The following is a 21607-nucleotide window of genomic DNA, read 5'->3' as shown; positions in this document are numbered from 1 at the left end:
AGGCTCCAGGCCCCCAGGCTCCAGGCCCCCAGGCTCCGGGCCCCCAGGCTCCAGGCCCCCAGGCTCCGGCCCTCAGTGTTTCTTCCTCATCAGCTATATTTTTCTTCCATGTCTGACAGGTCGGAGCCATGACCATTGAAGATGTGTTTTGTACTTGAAACTCTTCTCTTGTTAACATTAGCAAAACACTCTTGCATCTTTGGGGCAAACATTGTCACTAATGAGTCTCTGTAATTTCTACAATTGAACATAGATTTTATGACCATTATATAATGACGTATCGCTACCAAAAAACAGGGTTTGCCTCCTAAAGGTGTAGGGACTGCCACCTGCTGGAGGTGTTATCTGACTCACCATGCAGGCTGACGTATTCCCCAATCTGGTCTGCAGCCTCCTCAGATAATCCCTTCTCATCCACCATCTCCTTCCTCACTTCCTGCCAGGGCAACTGCAGGAGAAATAAACATGCATTAGCGCTGAATGATGGCAGACAGACCGAATATGCATCTTGGTTCGTCTCACCAGTAAGACGAACCTCCACCCACACACCACATGCAAATATAGTTACTAGCAGGAGAACAGCAGCCAGCTAACCATGACTGTAGTAATTGTTTATGCTGATGATTAATCAGATAAAAAAAATTGCCAGATTTTGCAGATTTTTCATTTAGCCACTTAAGCCTGTTATACAATATTAGAAATAGAATAAAAGATGCAAATAAATAATTTAATTATCTTTAAAGACAAAATAAGCATTTCATTGTCTAAAACACTATAGCTTAGTATTCCTTCAGCGTATGCTTTGTCAAGAAGAAATCCAAATACAAAACAAACAGCAAAATGAACTGCAAACACATGACTAATACTAAATCCAAAACATAAAGAACAAAAGCTACAGAAAAACACTGCAGCTCAGGAAATAGGAGCAAAGGTGTAAATTTTGCAATTACAGTAGAAACGCCAGTATGAAACGCTGCAAACTCGCTCCACAAAACAGAAGTGCTCCAGACCAGTAGGGGGAGTCAAACAGTAAACAGACTAGGAACAGACCCTCAGTAGAGACAGGATGTCACAATTGATTGAGACGTCCAAGAGAAAGAAAATGCATGTAATGTCGAATGTCTTAATGAAACACAAAAACCTTTAGCAGCATTTTTACATAGGTAACATTATCTTCTCCATACTCTCCCCAGTGGTCTGGAGTACTTCCATTTTGTGCAGTGTGTTTGCAGCTTTTCATATTTTAAGGGGGGGGAGGTTGTTATTTTTTCCCATTTTGCTTCTATTTCCTGTGACTGCAGCAGCATTTTTTGTTTGCATCATTTTTCTGTTGCATTTGTGTTTTGGAGTTTGCAGCTTGTTTCGCCCTTTGCTGCATGTAGTTTCATCTGTCAGCCACCATACATCTACAACAAAGGATGCATTTGCAGCTAAAGAAAATCCTTTCGATACTCTGCTAGATCTAATGCAGTGTAGAGCTGATCTGGTAATTATTTTTGGATTAGCAAATTAATGATTGCATAGCAAAATATGCTTAAGAGATTTTCTGTTGATTTTCTCAACCAGGTGAAGCTCAAACTCCCACTGGGTAGAACTCCTCCAGTGGCAAAAAAGGTCATGGCAATAATTAAGCAGCTTTAATCGCTGCTCCGAGTGTGTTGTTCTTTCAGCAAATGGCCTTTTTTGACTCTGTATAGTCCAGTTAACAATTAATCAAATAATCAATCAATAAGTAGTTGATTATTTCAATAATCGATTAATGCGATTAAGGTTTTCCACCAACAAGCCTTCTCACCTTATCCAGTTTGTCTACCGTTGAACAGATGGTGCGGAACTTGTCATCTGGAACTCCACAGACAGCGAACATCCCATCCAGGATGCGCCGGTCATTGACCTGGAAGTGAGGTAAGGGATCAGGAAGTGACTGACATCTACTGGGCTCTCAGCTGCAGGCGGAGACTGACCTTGATGCGGAAGTCTCCGAGCTCCAGCTCACTGAGGATCTCATGGACAATCTTCAGACACTCTGCGTCTGGGATCATGGCGTCGTACTGACCAGCGATGTCGAAATCCTGAAACACATACACATGCATATAACATACACTGCGCTGCAGCAGCCCAGTGCAACAAACACCCTCGTCTGTGACAGGAGAACTCACACACTGATAGAACTCTCTGTAGCGGCCACGTGTCATGGCAGGGTTGTCACGACGATAGACCTTGGCAATGTGGTAGCGCTTGATGTTGGTGATCTTGTTCATGGCCAGGTAGCGTGCAAACGGCACCTGGAGGAGGGAGTGTGAAGGACGTCAATCTAATTCATCAGCCTAAACCTCTGATTGGCTCAGAACGCCCGCTAGCTTCATGATAGCACAGAGTTAAGGGGTCAGGATACAGTGAGGTCGTATCTTAGCGACAGCAGCTCTCCTCCCTGGTCCTTCAGGTCGTAGATGAGCTTGGAATCTTCTCCATACTTCCCTGTCAACGTTTCCTGCAGGGACGAGGATGAATAACCTCCATGTTGGAAACAAGATGAGCTCAGAACCATGACTCCAGTCTGAGACACACACCCACCTTTAGCTCAAACACAGGTGTGTCGATGGTCTCCGCTCCATGGCGTTTGAAGCAGCGGGTGATAGTATTGAAGACTCTCTCTCTGATGGCCATCTGCTTCGGGTTGTAGTCCCTGGTTCCCTGCATCACACCCAAACATGTCGTCAACATTTCATGTGTAAGATTCACATTTGACTCTGCTCAACTGGAAATGCACCAATCAGACAGCCAGGTTTACTTTGAACACTGAAGACCTGTGTTTCTCTTCTTTAGGAAATGAGTAGAAACTAAAAAATAAAATCATTCAAGCCAACAACTTGTAATTTATTCCAGCTTTTTTTTAATTCAAGAAAGTTCAGATAATAATAGAGGGGGATGCTGAGAGTCATCAACTGGGATAATCTAGTTATTGTTTTGTTTTGGTGGATTTTAAAACAATGTTATGTGCTATAAAACTAAGAATAAAATACATTTTTCAAACACAGAAATCTACTTTTGATTCAAAGAAATCAGAAATCAGCCTCTATTTTGTCTACTTGTCTCTACTTTGACAAGTACACATTTTTATATCTACTTTGAAATTATAAAAATAAACAGCTTATCACTTTTTATAAAAAAATCTACTGTTGCATCTGTAATTAAAAAAACCCATTTTAATTCTATTTTCAAACGTAGAAAACAATACGCCTTTAGCATGGAGGATATTTGGGTTTTGAAGTAAATAAGAACACACTGTTCAACCTGATGGGGAAAATCTATCTAAAAAATGTTTCCTGTTACTTTTGCATTTTTATTCAAACTCAATTTAAAAATATTAGTTGGTTTTTCATAATTTTAAGGCAAAATTATTCAGAGCCATGGTGGAAGGTCCAAAGAGCCACTGTGGCTCTGCTGGTAGCAGACCCTGTTGTAAATAATCAGAAACAGCCATTGGTGGCGCTAAAGCCCAGCCTATAGTTCAGCTCACACAGCTTCAGGATAACCACAGACACTTACCTTTGGTGTTTTGAGCACAAACTGATGTTTGCCATCATCTCCTCCTCCCAGCCGAGCCTTCAGCTCAAGCAGTTTGGCTACTTCTTCATCAATCTACAACACACACACACACACACACACACACACACAAAGCAAAACATATTACACTACCTTGTCTGGTTCCACAATGAATAAACTAGAATACTCTGCAATGCAGACATGCCTACCTGAGCCACAGTGATGCCAGAGGCAGAACAGAGCGGTTGCAGACGGAGTACAGTCCGAAACGGTGCCAGACCAGAGCAGACACGAGCAAAGGACAGAGCCAGCATGGTCATCCGACACAGGAACAAAAAATATGAAGGGAAAAAAATGTCCAGGAGTGGGAAAGGTAGAGTTCAGGAGTGCGTCATGGGAACAGTATTCCCAAGAGAAAGTGAGGTGGGTCCGATCGCCCGCAGGTGGTGAGGAAGATAGTGGAGGTCAAGGGTCCGGCAGGAAGAGGTCATCCAGGGCCAGGCAGGAAGAACAGGAGAAAAATGGTAAGCAACCCTAGCACTAGGGAAGGGCGGGGCATCATCATCATCATCACCACAGCGTGGAGGACAGAACATGAGATGTAGCAAGTCAATCAAAAATGCAGCCCCCGTACACAGTCACACACACACAACTTATATCAGGCCTGACCACAGCTACCCAGAAACACCTGCAGATATCTTCAAAAAGCCTGGAGCAGCTACAGACAGCAAACATTTACTGGCTTCTGATTCTGTTTATTAATATACATCTGTTCCTGCTCTAAGGCTTGGTAGATTGGACACAAAGGTTTAGGATTTAAAACCGTTTGATTTACAGGGGAACGGGTGCAAATTAATAAAGTCCACCTGACAAAGTAACACAATAATAATTTCTGCTAGGTGCAGATACTCTGTAGTGCAGCTTGAGTTGAGCAGAGTGACACATGTTTATATGCTGCTTCCATAAATACAGTGTTCCATGCTTCCCAGTTAACATATGAGTTTTAATGGAACTGCTATGAGTTCAGCTTCTTCAACACTAGCAGCGTTTCCATTGCTCATAAAATAGTGCAAATTGAAATTCCAAAAATATATTTGTTTAAATGGACATGGACAGTATTATGTGTTTTGCAGGCACACAGTGTCATTTTATAGCATAATCAGGTAACAATGTTGCCTTCAGATGTTATACAAATGTTTTATAAATATGACGTAAAAAAAATAAGTTACTTCCTGATTTAACGCCTTGAAATTGGGACTCTATCTCTTTAAAAAAATTGTTAATCACACTTCTTCATTAATGAAAACATTGAAATTGTGAAATTGTGTGCTTTCAACATTAGCAAAAACAAAAAACAAAAAAAAAACATTTTTGTTTGTAATAGAAACATTTAGTGTTTCTTCTCTCCTCTAAAGTCAAACTGAATTGTTTCATCCTGAAACAGTTCAGTTTGGTAAATGAACCGTTTCATTTACCAAACAGTTAATGTTTGGTAAGTGAAACATTAACTGTAAATGAACAATTCTCTCACTTTACTGCCATAGGTTGTAAAATGAATTGATTGGTCAGAAGCTCTTCATTGGTTCCCCTGCTTATACATTATGGTAAAGCAACTTCAGAACACAGAAACAAAGATGAGTCTTGACAGAAGGAAACACTCTTGAAACCAGAAGTTTACACACACCAAATAAGATGACGCATTTACCTTCAACAAAATTTTGAGTTTAGCAAATAGGAGTCACTTGAGTAACAGAGAAGTTAACAGAGAAGTTTGTTCTGATTTAACTTGGAGCAGTACAAAAAATGTGCGTCTCTTTAGTGTATGTAAACTTCTGGTTTCAACTGTACATATGAGGATCAGTCAGCCCAGGATAGCGGAGTTTTTCCCATTTAAAGGAAAAGCGTGATGGCTGCTCCTTTCATTTAATCCTGGGTTCATACATCAGCAGTCTGTGTTTCAGCTCCACCGGAGCTGATAGGGAAGTTCAGAGCAAAACAGCAGCTCTCCTTCAACAACATGGAGGACATGTTTGATTCATATATGAATGAAATTATGCCGTTATTGTGTCCTGGTGTTTCATTATTAACCTGCAGGGTTGTCGGGCAGCTGTGAAGGAGGGGTGAGGACAAATCTTCGGTAACAGCCACATCTTATTGCATCAGCTGTGGCTCATTAAAGTAAATATGTTTAAAATCAAAGTGGACTTTTAAGATAGATTGTTAGTTTTAGTTTAAAGCACAAGAAGTCTGTTTAAATCCCCCAGATGTCACCGTGTTAGCATTAGCCGCTCCAGCTAGCAGTAAGCCGGTTAGCTTAAGCTAGGGGAAAACACCGGCTTCTGTCGCTCACTTTTTCTATCGGACAGGAACACAGTTCCGGGAGTTTTCCTTTCTGTCGCACTTATGGACTCAAAAATAGGCAATTGAATATTGAATATGCGGTCCATTGAAGGCCGTGGTTGAATAACAGCGAAGGTTGAAAAAAATAAGGGTTTTAGCGCATGGTTTTCCATCCGGGCTGAACATTGATGACAGTGAATGTGGATGTCTGTTCTGTGAGTGATGTTATTGATAGAGAGCTCCCTTTCCTTTCAGCTCTGAACTTCACCGCATGTTGCAACCTATCCAGCCATAATGGGAAACTAAATGTGGGGACTGACCTGCTCTTTGCTCGCCTTTTCGGATTTTAGCTTCCGAACGACTTCTCCCTGGACTTTAATGGCCTCCTGAATCTGAGCTTTGTCTTCCATGGCTTTTCATGAAGGTCTACTTGAAGCAAATCACACTGCCTGCAGCGTGGAGCTGTGCAACTGCTGTCAAAATCCTGTCTGGGCAGACAAAGGCGGAAACACTCGCAACAACAGCTTCCGCTCCGTATTTTCAAAACAAAATACTCCATTGTGAAGGTTTACTATATGATGGACTGATCCTGCCAAAATTGGCAGTAAGCATCAAATTAAATAAATGGCTTGGTAAACTAATTTTTACTACTGTCACATTTTATCAAATTATTTACTTTTCAAAATTTGCCATACATTGTATTGTATTTAGTTTTTTTTATTTGCTCCCTCTTGTTTTCTCCTTTGTCCATTTATTTAAAGATTTCTTTTTTCTTTCCTTCATGTGCTCTTTTTTTTCTTTCTGACTCTTCCTCAGAGGAAAATTGAGAAAGAATCAAAAAGGTGTGCTGTGACTCAGAGGCTAAGGCAGCATCGTGGGAACAGATTCAGAGTTGGTTTCTTTCCTGTCAACCAGCATCAAGATCCAGTGTGCCGGCATTGAGTATGCACTATAGGACACTACATTTGAACTTTTGTAAAATTTATGATGGGTATTTTTGGGGTTGTCTATAATATGCCTCTGTGGGATGCATAAGTGAAGACTCTGTCAGACAGACTTAATAAATACTGTAGGTAAACATATGTAATTACAGAGTAAGCAGGTCCAAAATTTAGGGATTAAGTTAGTCAAAGTTTAGAGACCATCAGATGGGATAAAGCCAATAAAGTCTCCCCCAATTCTGGTGTCTCTCTCCCTTTTATAGGGGAGCAGGGAGCAGTCAGAAAGAGAGGAATTGTGTAAAGTAACTTAACAGCAAGAATTTGAATAGAACAGAATAAAGTTATCTGAGTACAGCAAGTAAAACTGTTATGTTCACATGAAAGTTGGGTTTTTGTTTGTTAAATTACTTCTTACACTTTAATTTAGCAGTAATGTTTTGAAATCATTCTTATCTATATTTGGCAATTTAGAAGTACATCATGTCACAGATGATCCACTTCTTTCTCTAAAAATAAATTACTGTGATTCTTGAGAAGTGGGACAAAATGGGTTTAAATTTCCCCCCCAATTTTTATGTATACAAATATGACAAATAATGTTTTGGAAATGTAAAGATGCTAAGGTGCAGGCTCCCAGCTGCAACATTTTTTGAAACTAACATTTTTAATCGACCTAACCCAGAACTTTGTCATCACCATCTGACAAAAATAAATACAAAATTATTTTTAATGACCCTATTAGTGATATCTTTACTCAGTTTTACAGACAAATGCTTCTCAAGAAAGAAAAAAATATATAATTTAAAACAAAAACCAACATAAAGTCCATCTGATGGAGTTGACAGTGCATGACGGAGTTGACATAGAGAAGGTGACAAACTAGTGAGTAAAATTAAATACTTGATACATGTGAAGTAATGCCATTTATGTAATATACATTAAAATGAATTAATTGCACATTTAAGTGAGGTTTGTCAACAATATCACTGAAAGAGTCACACTGTCAGTTAAAATCTCTGATGGAGTCAAAAATCCAAACTACCTCAATTTATATGATGTTATTCTAAAGGAGGCCATATTGTAGTTCATCTGGTCCCTAAAATCTTTACAGTATACTAAAATTAAGCATCCTTTATTTCACAAAGTTTCATCAAAATTTTGTAAATTGTCAGTTATGGTGTTGACACATCATGGTTGTGACGAGCAACTTAAGAATAAAACAGAAGAAAAAATTAAAGAATAACTTAAGCTAACTAGAGCTGCGTAGCCCTCTTAACAAAAGAAGAGAAGGGAAGTGGCCATGGGGTCCTCAGAAGGTGCCCCCCAATAATGCCTGTTCTTTTTACATTCTTTTTATGTCTGATGGTGTTGACAAAAACTTGGGACAAATTTCAATGGAGTTGGAAAATATATAAAAAATATTTTTATTCAATTTATTGATACTTTTATAACTATTTATCTGAATATTTAATTGTCATAATATATTATCTTAGTATTCCTTTATTTGTTTTAAACTATTATAATGTATCGAGTTCTGCTCCAGGACAAGGGTTTTTACAGACACCATCCACCTACTACAAAGTTTTAAATGAAAAATATTCAGCAAAAACCAGTGAAACATACATTGTTGTGCTCACATGGCCCTGGTTAGTTTAGTCAGATATCTCAAAAAGTTATATTTTGTGTATATTTTATTAAAATTTTGTGCTTTATCCATAGGACCTGTTTTGTCACTCTTTTCCAGAATCACTGATGAGCAAAATATGTGCAAAATTCTTCCTGCTAGGACTTTAAACTCCATTTGAAAGGCGACATTTTCCTGTTCAAACAGGGATCATAGTGAACAAACATTCAAAGTCCAAAGCAGTGCAGTTAACACGCCTGTCTCCACAGCTTTTGTAAGTATGTTTGTAAACTTTATTAAGAAGCTAAAATCAGATTAAATATAACTACGTTGAGTTTAATTTTCTATTAGAGAATGGTTGAAGTAAAGCCTTTCATCAGACTGTAAGCTGATGTTTCAGTGCCCAGCAGTGGCTCAGGACAGGAGAACTTTACTGTGGAGATAAAAAACTTATGAAGTGAGTGGAGTCCAGACTTCCTGCTATCCACGGCTCTGAGTTGTGATACCTGCAACTCATTGGTTGAAGCTCTACTGTTGTTTCTGCTCTGGTTCAGTCAATGTCTACAGCTCATCAAGTTTCATCAGTTCACATGTAGATTAATTGTTCCTTGATTGTCTCTGCTTTGAGCAGCTGTTGGCTTAACTCCCTAACTGGAAACCCTTTTTGGTTTTACATTAATAATGATCTAGAACCCAATTTCTACATACAACACCACCTTTCATGCAGCAGGGTGGTGTGAAGAATAACTCTGCTCTTATTTTCTCTGCAAGAGAGGGCCTCTTGTTGTCAATGTTCTTATGTCAGTGATGTATTAATTTTATTAAGCATTTCATCATTTTGAACATTTACTGATCCTGCATTTTAGAGCATAAAGTCACAGTGCACCTTTTTGATTCTAGTTATTCCAGTATTAACAAACGTCTCATATTGTTGTGTTCCTAACAGTCCACAGACTTACCCTCTGACAGGACAGGAGTAAATCCACACAACATGGAGCTGTCTCCTCCTCCCACAGGGTTAGAAGCTGAGAGTGCAGCCCTTTTCACCACCGGATCCCTTCACTTCCTGCATGAGCTGATCTCCACGTTTGATGAGGAGGTGGAGAAGGTAAAACAGCTCACAGGCCCTTTATGGGCTCAAGGAATGAGCAGCTTATCTTCTTCTTCTTCAGATCCTCCAGCTGAGAGTGTCCAGAAAAGCTCATCTGGATCTTTCAGATGAACTCCCAAATTTCTTGGAAAGTACCACACACATAAGGGCAGACCCAAACTGGAGGGTGCTCCCGGTACCCCCCAGGCTCCAAAAGAGGCATGTGGACATTGGAGACATGGCTCCCTGTGATACCGCACGCTTCATCAGGGCTCTGCGGTCTCCAGCACAGGGCATACAGGTAAAGAACCTTCACCGCTTTCATCACACAACGGTTTGAGGATTGCACTAAGCAAGTGAGGGTTTCTTTGCTATTTTTGATGTCTTGTCCAGTATGCAGTATGTAGTTTTTATTATTATTTCCATGTTTAAAATAAAAACACAATATGCACCCATCACAAGCACATATGCTCTTCAACTGTGTGGTCAAGTTTGTGGTTGTAATATGATGTGAAGGATTTTATGGGTCAGACCAACAGACACAAGTACACACATGTGAAGTGGAAGGAAAAGGATACATGATTTTCATCTTTAAAAAAAATCAAATCTGAAAGGTGTGGTGTGATTTTTTTGTTCACTTGCCTTTAACTCTGACACCCCTAAATCAAATCTAGTGCTGTTTTCAGAAGTCATTTAAGAGTAAAGTGTCGAAGGTGAACATCAATAGTTTGGGTTGTTTAACCTGTATGAGAAAAATGGAGTCATATTGTCATCATGTCATAAATGTTACATTTCCTGAGATAAATATTTCATTAGAAAGTTAAATATTTAGTTCCAAAATTAATATGAAAAAAATATTTAGCTTGAACCTAAGTATTTATGCTATCTGAATGTTCACATTCTAGTCAAATATTTAACTCAGAGCTAAGTCTTTACTTTGGAGCTAAATAATGCTTATGAATTGACATTTGGCAATTGTTGGTAATTAGTAGTAATAAATTGTGAAAATATGAGTTAAATAAATGAACGCTGTAATTTTTTCTCTTCTGGCTAAGTAACCTGAATAACTGCTATTAATTTATGACTGTGTAACTTTACAGACAGCAGCCAATAAGAGCAGAATGACTTTCAGACTACACAGCACCATGTGCTTTAGAACCATGTGGAGGAATCAGTGGCCATTAAAATTTATTAATATCTATTTGTGAAATTAATTAATTATTTATTGAATCTGAAGCTATTGCCCTTTTTGACATCTATTACCATGAACCCAAACCTTTGGATTCAGAATGCTGAAAGCAATTAGCAGAAGATAAACCCAAAATGAGCAAAGAGGTGGATGTTTGTTTATCCTGCTGCAGATCTAAAGTCGGGCTTCAGGCTCTGATCTGAAACTCATCTCTATGTGTAACATTCACACTACATGTGTTCAGCTTATCTTTATGTTCTCTGCACAGATGCACACATTGTAGCAATGTCTCAGTTCACTGATGGGTTCTCTAAGTGGGCAGTTTTCGTTCATGAGCATTGTTTAAAACTAATGCTGCCAACATTTCCCTGGTTATAACCTTTAGTTGAATGAAATCTTCTTTTCACTTTTCTCAGGTTGACTTTGATGATGGGAACTGCCCAACGTTCCACAACCAGATCAAAGGGATTCACAATGTCATTCTGGCAGTGAACAACCGACTCCCTGGTGAGTGTCTGACTTTACAGCCATGTTCATTTTGCATTACAGTATTTGTTAGAGTAGAAGACAGAACACTTGTTCTGATGAGTCCTGATGTTTTTGTGATTCTCTTGTGGGAATGCAGGGGCCCCACATATCTCCCGGGCTCCAGTCCTGATGTTGCGTCCCCGGGCCTGGAACATGGTGGAGCACAACATGATGGTAACATGCTACTGCTACGTTTATTTATGCTCCTTAAGGCTACTTTGGCTGCATGGATGTCACTTAAATCACCTAAATGATTGTGTTTGCCATGGGGACAGTAAAGCTGGGGTTTGGAAGTCTTCATGTTGATATTTACTGAAACCAAAACCATCAGGTGGAGGGAAAGGAAGCTCCTGGTCCTCTGTTTGACTTTGGCCTACTCATGTATCACTGTGGAAGGACACTGCTTGAACACCAGAGTGGACCATTTTTCTACCTGTCAAAGGTAAAGTCAAAGCCACAAACAGCCTTCCTGTGGCTGTTGCAAGTCAGTATCTCAAACCATATGCAGATTCGCAGGTATAAGCAGGGGTGAAAGTAAGGGGGTACTGTAGGGTACTGCGTACCCCTAAAAGATTTAGCGGGGGTACGCAGTACCTGCAAGAGAGTGGAGCGGCTGTCTGCTGGAAAAAGTCAGTGGGTTCACTGTGCAGCTGTGAGTTCACCCACTAATCAGCCGTGACTGATTAGTTTTTCAAGAACAATCTAAAACACGACTTAATCAGTTAATAAATCGCTTTTTTCCCATTTCATATTGTTTCTGAACTGTTCGTGCTTTGCTAGAGCAGCGGTGCAATATGTCGATCGCGGAAGGTTTTGCGTCGATCTCGGCTTTAGGTGACAAACTGAACGCCGCCAGGACACTGAGACCAGCACGTCCTCCTCTGACTCGCTTAAAACGTTCGTAACTTTATTAAAGAATGTTATAGGAATTTTATGAAGGAATGAGAATCTGTTTCAATAAGCAGAGAAAGATTAATCTTTGTCTTTAAGTTTCTTTATTCAAAGGCAAAAGTGTTCAAAGACCCGTCTCACTGAGTGCAGTCAGGAGAAGAGCCCTGAACAACACACTTCACATCGTTATAGTCACAGCAAGACAAAGACCCATCCAAAGTCTGATCTTATCTCTACTCCCAGATGGACCACAGAGACAATCCTGACCCCCACCTCATGAGCTATCCCTCACCTTTTGGAGGGGATGATTTTATGGCAGGAAAGAGAACTGATAAGGATTTCAGGAGAAACTTCTAATTCTTCTTTGTCAGTTACTCATGGGTGCAGGTCAAACAGGGTACAAACTACATTCCACACATCAGTCCTTCACGACAATTACCAGGTCAAGCATTTTACCCAAGATGTCTTCAGGTCTCTTCTGCTATCACGGCTGCGGAAACATCTAAACATTATCTGGAAACTTATTTAATGGAAAAACACATCTTACAAAAATACAAAAACACAGCAGATATAATCAGTAAATAAATGGTAAAAAGTATCATCAGTTCCATCAGAAATAAAATAAGACTAAAAACGAAATTTTCTATCACAAGAACAACAACAAAATCAACAAAACGTGTTCAAATTAATGACCCAACAACAATAATAATCTCAGTGATTATTGTTTCAACAAGGTGTTGCGCAATTCTGTGCGTTTTGGTTCCATTACCAAAATAACGAGCAGAGCAGGAGTTAAAAATTAACTAATCAACCACCGCTGTGTTCAGGGAGGCTTATTAATGATCGCAAAATAAATATCAAGCCTGAAAACCTAATATCGTAACGGACTGAATGTTATGTTCAGTCCGTAATCTTCGCTCGGTTTGCGGGGCGCAGGCGGTTGCCATGGCAACGGGTGTGCTTAAACGTCAGAGAGAGTAAAAAGGTGCGAGTGGTTTAGAGTTGATCACCTGTTCAGGTTCTTTTACCTTTGCTGTGGCTCTTTACAGCCGCTGTAGCTTCTGAACGTTCAATAAAAGACAAACTTTACCTTGTTAGTCTGTGACTATACGTTATTTACAACAAACGTCAAACACAGTAAAGATGTTTCATTAAGTATTTAACTAACAAATGGCTTCTGCGATAATTATGTGAAATCAAATTCATTGTCTAATATAAAAAATAGTTTTTTGCCTCTTTTTAGTGGAAATATTGATGTTAATGAGACTTTCTCCAAAATGACCTTTTTCAACCTTCATAGCTCCACTGTTGAAAAATGAGGCTCTAACATTCACAAATGACAGTGAAATAAAATCCAGTCCAACATCTGGTTTGAGGTGATTCCTCTGGAACCTGTTGGAGGAAAAATATCCCAACTTCAGAAGATGAGCTTTAGCCTAACAGAGCTCTGTGGTTCCTCCTGTCAGGGTGAGAGTCAGGGTGAGGAGGTGCCATGATAGGAAGAGAAGTGGAAGCTGCAGGATCTTCAGAACAAACAGGTCATGATAGGCTTACTGATCAATATAACCAGTTTAAAAGGTAAAATTATTATAAAGTTTATTTGATAGGGACAGACACACATCAACATAGACAAACTGAATAAAACAGCAGTCCCATGTTTGCATCATGGTGCAATAGCAGCAGCTAATTCGCAACACTTGTCCCTAGTTGGGCTTTTTTTAAAAAATAACTCTAAAAATTGAAGTGATAATCAATTGAAATGAACGGTTATATGCCAGACATGGAAAACTGGGATGCACTCCATGCCATGATGTTCAGAATTTAGGTCTCATGGCATCTCAACGTGTTGACATTGCAGACAGTGGACTGAGGGACATACAGCTTTGTTTTGTAGCAATTCAAGAGCTACCAGCTTTTATCAGCACAGAAACTCCAAAGCACACAAAGAATCAATATATATATTGCTTCATATATTGCTATATATCTATATATATATAGATAGATAGATAGACAGACAGACAGACAGACAGACAGATAGATATAATTTTTTTTTTTGTCATAGTATCCCCCAGAATTTAAAACTACTTTCACACCTGGGTATAAGGAAACATATTCATCTGTTTCCATCATAAATAAGCTGTTATCTGGATATTTCAGGATGTTTCCTCCCTGAAATGATTTATCCAACATAAACGGAGCATTTTTTCACAACTACAGCAGCTGAATGAATCCGATTGGTTTCAAAGGAAAGCTAAGACATGTCAGAATAAATTCTATGGCAGCCCAGAAGGGTCAACAAAGTGTAAAAAGCAAGTTTATAGTAACACGAGAATTAATTCTGTTGTGACTTTTGCACTTCACCCTTCCATAAAAATAATCTGGAACACTGCAAACACTTTAAAGAGATTATATTAAGTTCATTAAGATGGTGGAGATTCATGGCATTTAAAGGGGACATACATTTTATCTTCATGGAGCAAACAGGTCACTAATAATGAGGCCAACTAATAATGTCTATCAAGTTTCTGTAACCCAGTGATGAATTCACATGGAATATATAATTAGAACCAAACTGAATACTTTAATTATAAATCATTCAAGGTAACCTTGAGTTTTAGATTGATAAATATCAAATAAAGCAGTCACTGATCTTGTCCACAGTAATTTAGAGCTCATTTTTACCCAAACCAACAAGTATGAAGTTTGTTCAGATTAATTCAGAACTAATATACAAAGTAATCATAGAGACATTATACTTGCTAAACCTGGACATTCATCAGAGGAGGAGCCTTTATTATGGTGGCTGATTACAGCCTAATGTTTGCAACACAATAAAAGAAATTAATCAATGGTTTGCAAAGAATTTTAGGACCTTGAAAGAAAAAGATTCATAGGAGTTTTACAAAACAGCCTTTTCTAGCTTCCTGCAGCATCTAGCAGCATATGTGGTTTTAATACTAAATGTATTAAAGCAACATGTTTTATCAGTAATTTTTATTTTGTTGCTTCACTGTACTTTTGCCACATATAACGACATCTTCATGCGGTTTATTGGTGGGATGTTTGCATGTTTCAGTTTTGCCCTAACTTGCAGGTGGAGAGCCTGGTGGAGGCCAGGCTGTGGAACAACATCTTCACCTGGACACAACAGAAGGTCTGACTCCAAAAAAGGACTTTTAATAAGTTATTAGGAGAATTGTTAAACTATTTTATATGTTCAGTAAAAGTGTACAAATAAATCCATTATTTTTAATAAGAGCAAATCTGACATTAGAACAGGAAATACAGCAGCAGTGAGAAGTCTGGTCTAAATGACAGAGCAGAAATAGTGTCAGTCACACCTGAAATCAATATCAGATGTTAGAATAAACCCAAACATCTGATTGGTTAACCCATGCTGACACTCAGCTCTAGGCCACCTTGGAAATCAAATTCACTAGAACGGGCTTTCTTGAAGAAAAATTGATTTTCATTTGTAAGGTGGTGAGATAANAAAACTGGGATGAACTCCATGCCATGAAGTTCAGAATTTAGGTCTCATGGCATCTCAACGTGTTGACATTGCAGACAGTGGACTGAGGGACATACAGCTTTGTTTTGTAGCAATTCAAGAGCTACCAGCTTTTATCAGCACAGAAACTCCAAAGCACACAAAGAATCAATATATATATTGCTTCATATATTGCTATATATCTATATATATATAGATAGATAGATAGACAGACAGACAGACAGACAGACAGATAGATATAATTTTTTTTTTTGTCATAGTATCCCCCAGAATTTAAAACTACTTTCACACCTGGGTATAAGGAAACATATTCATCTGTTTCCATCATAAATAAGCTGTTATCTGGATATTTCAGGATGTTTCCTCCCTGAAATGATTTATCCAACATAAACGGAGCATTTTTTCACAACTACAGCAGCTGAATGAATCCGATTGGTTTCAAAGGAAAGCTAAGACATGTCAGAATAAATTCTATGGCGGCCCAGAAGGGTCAACTAAGTGTAAAAAGCAAGTTTATAGTAACACGAGAATGAATTCTGTTGTGACTTTTGCGCTTCACCCTTCCATAAAAATAATCTGAAACACTGCAAACACTTTAAAGAGATTATATTAAGTTTATTAAGATGGTGGAGATTCATGGCATTTAAAGGGGACATACATTTTATCTTCATGGAGCAAACAGGTCACTAATAATGAGGCCAACTAATAATGTCTATCAAGTTTCTGTAACCCAGTGATGAATTCACATGGAATATATAAGTAGAACCAAACTGAATACTTTAATTATAAATCATTCAAGGTAACCTTGAGTTTTAGATTGATAAATATCAAATAAAGCAGTCACTGATCTTGTCCACAGTAATTTAGAGCTCATTTTTACCCAAACCAACAAGTATGAAGTTTGTTCAGATTAATTTAGAACTAATATACAAAGTAATCTTAGAGATATTATACTTGCTAAACCTGGACATTCATCAGAGGAGGAGCCTTTATTATGGTGGCTGATTACAGCCTAATGTTTGCAACACTATAAAAGAAATTAATCAATGGTTTGTAAAGAATTTTAGGACCTTGAAAGAAAAAGATTCATAGGAGTTTTACAAAACAGCCTTTTCTAGCTTCCTGCAGCATCTAGCAGCATATGTGGTTTTAATACTGAAGGTATTAAAGCAACATGTTTTATCAGTAATTTTTATTTTGTTGCTTCACTGTACTTTTGCCACATATAACGACATCTTCATGCGGTTTATTGGTGGGATGTTTGCATGTTTCAGTTTTGCCCTAACTTGCAGGTGGAGAGCCTGGTGGAGGCCAGGCTGTGGAACAACATCTTCACCTGGACACAACAGAAGGTCTGACTCCAAAAAAGGACTTTTAATAAGTTATTAGGAGAATTGTTAAACTATTTTATATGTTCAGTAAAAGTGTAAAAATAAATCCATTATTTTTAATAAGAGCAAATCTGACATTAGAACAGGAAATACAGCAGCAGTGAGAAGTCTGGTCTAAATGACAGAGCAGAAATAGTGTCAGTCACACCTGAAATCAATATCAGATGTTAGAATAAACCCAAACATCTGATTGGTTAACCCATGCTGACACTCAGCTCTAGGCCACCTTGGAAATCAAATTCACTAGAACGGGCTTTCTTGAAGAAAAATTGATTTTCATTTGTAAGGTGGTGAGATAAAAATAATTCATGGTGTCTTTTGAAGAACACCTAACATACTTTACATCAATCAGGAGACAATCATTTTTCATAAATTAGGAAATTGTTTTCACTCTACCCGGCTGTCTTCTGTGTTGAACTGCAGACGATAGCCAGGTTGTTTTAGGATTATTTTACAGAATAAATATAAATGTAAATGACCTCAATGGAAGTATTTCTTCTGGGTTTGTGGTTGTCTGTATGAATGTATGTGTGTGTGCGCGTGTCTGCGTGTGTGTTTATGTGCAGCTGGGTCTTCCACTAGGATGCATCAAGGCGACGGTGCTGATAGAAAACGTGTTGGCAACGTTTGAAATGGAGGAGATTCTTTATGAGCTGCGGGAACACTCAGCAGGGCTCAACTGTGGCATCTGGGATTACTCTGCTTCCTTCGTCAATAAGTTTGGTGAGCCCCATGTGGCGCCTGCTACTTTAACATAACCAACAGAGCACAAAGGGTCACAAGGGGTCACATCCTGCAGGTCATCGTCAGGACTTCCTGCTGCCGGACCGCAGCAAGTACGTGAACATGGAGAAACGTTTTCTGCGGAGCTACATGGACCTGCTGGTTCAGACGTGTCACAGACGGGGAGCGCTGGCCACAGGAGGCATGGCTGCTTCGCTGCTTCCTCACGGCCAGCACACACACGCCTACAGCACAGTGCTAGACTCTGTGGAAAGGTACAAACAGCACAACGCCACAACCTGAGGGGTTTCCTCTGGCTCTGTGTGAGGCTGCATCATCATGGAGTTTCAAACACAGGAGAAAATGCAATACACACACACGCACGTACGCACGTGCACAGATGGAGTGGTTTTACAGAGGAGGTGTGAGGACAGTTGAGCTCATTTTTATTAAAAAATTAACAAGATAGAAACCCATAAATAAGTAACTGTATGTTATTGTTTGTAACACAGTTTTACAATTTTTGTTTTAGGGAAAATTATTTTTTCTTATATGACACAATATTACTTTCTCCTTCAGTGTTTTCCAGTCAGTTTTCTATTAAACTAAAAGTTTTGTATCAGACACACCAGTTGCTAATTTTGGCTTTATTGGATCTCCGGCTGACAGAAGGTGTTTAGCAATGGCCAAAACTTACTTTACCAATTCTGGGCTATTTATTTTATTTATATAATAGGATTTCAGCATTATTTATGATCTGGTTATGTTAAAATCAGAGTTGATACACATAAAAAGCATGTTTGGAGGCAGGTGGCTGACAATGAATACACAGTGGTTCATTTTCTGCTCCATGTTGGTACACACTAGATGCATTTTTGAAACACGGTGATGCCGTGTTTTGTTGGAAGAGCTGGATTTTACCACTTGTTTCTTTTCATGTAATTCCCATAACTTAATGCAATAGTACTTTCTAGAAAGAAAAAAAAAGGTTTTTTTTCTTTTTAATGTAACTCTTCTTTCTTTTGGGTAAATATCTTCTGTTCCTGTTTTTCTGTTCTTCAGGCTGAAGTTATTGGAAATCAAGGCAGGTGTTGATGGCTTCATGGTGTATGACATGAATTTGATTAAACCCATGCAAGAAGTGAGTACCTCATTATACTGCTTTAGTACTGCAAAAGGCAGCTCTCAGTAGTTTTTGTTCTATGAAAAAGGACCATGATTTGATTTCAAAATTTCATTTCCTGTTTATGTCCCACATATCAAATTCAACTGAAAGAGAGAAAATTCATTTAGTTTTCATATCTAAATATATTTAATATCTAGAAATTATAATGAATCTAATTCTGCAATTTCAAAAAGGGATGTCTGCTCAAAATACCAGAGTACATCACCCAAAGAGTAGCACCACTTTAACATATTTTTACTCAAGTAAAAGAAAACAGTTACAATCCCCCAAAAAATGACTCAAGTAAAACTAAAAAAGCATTTGATGCATAACTGATTAGCAGATTAGAATGTATGATTTAATATTTCACAATATTAAATTGTGAAATATTTAATATTTCCAAAACTGCTTTGCACTCTTCCCCCTTTCTAGATGAATTTGTGCTTCACTTGAATTTTACAGCTTATGTGTCACAGTAGTGATGAAAAAAGTTGGAAATGATTTCTCATGGTTTCGGGTTGTTACATTGCAGTAAGTTGGCATCTTAACATGAGAGGTGATGTTTCTTTTCCTCCAGCTGTTTGAGCTTCACACTGAGGGTGACAACCAGCTCCACCAGCTCCGGGACAATGTCAGTGTGACTCCTGAGGACCTGCTGTCCATGCCCTCTGTTAGTGGAATCAGGGGTTAGATTTTAGACTGTTTGGAACAAAGTAGCAAGAAGGTTTAACAGTGCATGATTTGTTGTTGCCTTTTTCCTCAGGGAGGAGTCACTCTTTATGGGCTTAAGTATAACATTGCAGTGGGTGTCCTGTTTATTAATGCATGGCTATCAGGTGAGAGACATACTGAGATGCTTGCTCTCACTGAGGTGCACCATGTTCTCTGTTGAGTCCTGAACCACCAGGAGCCGTTCCCTGCTAAAAATGATGCTAAAAACTTGCTTAACATAATGAAACAATTTTAGAAACTCTGATTAACTTTTTAATAGTAGTGCTGTAAGAGGACCATAGTGCTGTTTTCCAGGTAAAGGCCATTTTTTCTACAGAGGCCAGGTGGAAGACTCGGCCACCGCAGAGATTTCTAGATCCCAGGTAGGTTCCAGAGACAATCCTCTCACGGGAAACAGGAGTGGTGGAAGGTTGACATGTCCAACAGAACCTGCTTTGAGCCAAACACATGATAAACTGAATAAGACAGACTGCAACACAGATAAAACATGTTTGTTTCTTTTAGGGATCTGCAAACTCAGGTAGACTAACAGACCACACATCAAAATGAATTTCTACTAATTCCAGCCCTGGTGCCTTAAACAGGACAGTGACACAGACAACTGAAAAATATCCACAATATGTCCTAACAGGCAATCAGGACCTCAGAAAACTTTTGAGTACCTTTGGGTAAAGTGAATGAACAGTTCATATATTATACTTTTTGTTTGTCTGATTTTATGAAGTAGAACTCACCAAAGAAGAACTCTAGTAGAGTTCTTAGTTTACAGCCCAACAGTTCTACTTCTTTTACTGAGAAGGTCCTGATTGGCATTAAAATGGACCAAAATAAAAAACAGAACTATCTACCAGTAACAATGGACACAATGATTCTTGAACAGAAACTAAACTGGACTGAGTAGGATAAAGTAGTTCTGCAGAACAGCTTTTAACTTAGCAAACGGCTGTGCCAGGTGTGGCAGTGGATCCGACACCAGGCTCGACTAGAAGATGACGGCAGGGTGGTGAGCAGGCAGATCGTCACTGAACTCACCAAGGAGGTCAGCACTGAACTTGGCCACCTGTGTCCCTCTGAAAGGTAAGCATGCTGCAGTGAAGGACTTAGGCTTTTCTTCTCCTTAATTGCTCTAATTCCTTAAAGTGTTTTATCTGCTTTAGGACTGAACAGAGGTTACACACGGCAGCAGACATGTTCCTGGAGGTGGTTCTGAAGAGACATTTCCCAGAGTTCATCACCTCTTACCTGAACTTGGACCACACTTTTCTCACCTCCCAGAACCTGAGAGAAGAGGAGGCAGCGGTGGAAACAGGAAGACAACGAGCCAAGCTATGAGGGGCAACCAGGAGCAGAGTGATGGAAAACCAACAGACCTAAAAGTCATGACATGTATGCAGCTAATTCTGTGTAACGCAATCCTTCAGAGAAATGTGCCAATAAATTTCCCTTACTAGTCCAGCTTAGGCTTTCAAATTACTGGTCAGAAAATGACTCCAATTCCATAATAATACAGTGTGAGACTCTTCATACAGCAAAACAACATGAAGGGCTAAATTAGCTAAAAGTGATAGGTCTGTACATTAAAATTTACAGTATTTAATCAATGTCCACAAGTGATTCTGAATCAGTCTCAAAACTGTGAATACCAAACTAATACGCGATCACCTACAAGTTTAACTGTGAGCTAACAGCAGGCTAAATTCTATCAAAACTGAACTTTAGAGAATCAATGCATGACACCAGACAGCAGAGGCTTCGCTACCCAAACAAGATTAAAACACACAGTTGTAGGATAATAACAATCATGGCTACTAATTAATCCAAAAATAAAAAGTTCTGGTTCTGCTGGCGGTTTCTTCCTGTTCAAGGGGAGTTTTTTCCTCTCCACTGTCGCTATACGATGTTCAGTATGAGGGATTGCTGTAAGGTCAATGACTTG

General features: G+C 38.9%; 2 protein-coding genes across 4 annotated transcripts in view; one reads left to right on the top strand and one right to left on the bottom strand.

Moving 5' to 3' along the window:
- Window positions 1-6407, bottom strand: part of hars (histidyl-tRNA synthetase) — an 8759-nt gene extending 2352 nt beyond the window's left edge. The window contains exons 1-9 of one of the 2 annotated variants that reach the window (XM_007576125.2): window positions 6207-6296; window positions 3756-4086; window positions 3550-3642; window positions 2575-2694; window positions 2396-2491; window positions 2160-2285; window positions 1965-2072; window positions 1796-1894; window positions 355-448 (exon numbers count right to left, since the gene is read on the bottom strand). In XM_007576125.2, coding sequence (XP_007576187.1) covers window positions 355-448; window positions 1796-1894; window positions 1965-2072; window positions 2160-2285; window positions 2396-2491; window positions 2575-2694; window positions 3550-3642; window positions 3756-3866 — 847 coding nt within the window. In that variant the 5' untranslated portion in view covers window positions 3867-4086; window positions 6207-6296. Of the gene's footprint in view, window positions 1-354; window positions 449-1795; window positions 1895-1964; window positions 2073-2159; window positions 2286-2395; window positions 2492-2574; window positions 2695-3549; window positions 3643-3755; window positions 4087-6206 lie in introns of both variants that reach the window. The other variant, XM_007576126.2, reaches the window with a different exon arrangement.
- Window positions 5324-21126, top strand: LOC103154729 (malate synthase-like). 2 transcript variants are annotated; one of them, XM_016663004.1, is made up of 15 exons: window positions 5324-5724; window positions 9398-9559; window positions 9624-9842; window positions 11147-11237; window positions 11356-11432; window positions 11590-11700; window positions 15244-15303; window positions 17618-17774; window positions 17851-18049; window positions 18837-18915; window positions 19517-19609; window positions 19703-19775; window positions 19966-20033; window positions 20624-20748; window positions 20829-21126. In XM_016663004.1, the coding sequence occupies exons 2-15, from the start codon at window positions 9443-9445 to the stop codon at window positions 21001-21003; spliced, it is 1644 nt and encodes a 547-aa protein (XP_016518490.1). In that variant the 5' UTR covers window positions 5324-5724; window positions 9398-9442; the 3' UTR covers window positions 21004-21126. The 2 variants fall into 2 exon arrangements, with proteins under 2 accessions (XP_016518490.1, XP_007576185.1); XM_007576123.2 differs by lacking the exon at window positions 5324-5724 and adding an exon at window positions 8630-8725.
- The last annotated feature ends 481 nt before the right edge of the window (window positions 21127-21607 follow it).

The sequence above is a fragment of the Poecilia formosa genome, unplaced genomic scaffold (genome assembly GCF_000485575.1).
Source record: "Poecilia formosa unplaced genomic scaffold, Poecilia_formosa-5.1.2 Scaffold397, whole genome shotgun sequence".
Lineage (NCBI taxonomy): Eukaryota > Metazoa > Chordata > Actinopteri > Cyprinodontiformes > Poeciliidae > Poecilia > Poecilia formosa.
Note: the sequence above shows the minus strand (reverse complement) of the source record. Positions and strands in the feature narration are given on the sequence as shown.

Bases quoted from the DNA above. Each gene is read 5' to 3' on its own strand.
- LOC103154729 (XM_016663004.1), top strand. From the start codon at position 9,443: ATGGAGCTGTCTCCTCCTCCCACAGGGTTAGAAGCTGAGAGTGCAGCC. The intron at 11,701-15,243 runs GTAAAGTCAAAG...CCTAACTTGCAG, and splicing joins CATTTTTCTACCTGTCAAAG to GTGGAGAGCCTGGTGGAGGC. The intron at 18,050-18,836 runs GTACAAACAGCA...TCTGTTCTTCAG, and splicing joins GTGCTAGACTCTGTGGAAAG to GCTGAAGTTATTGGAAATCA.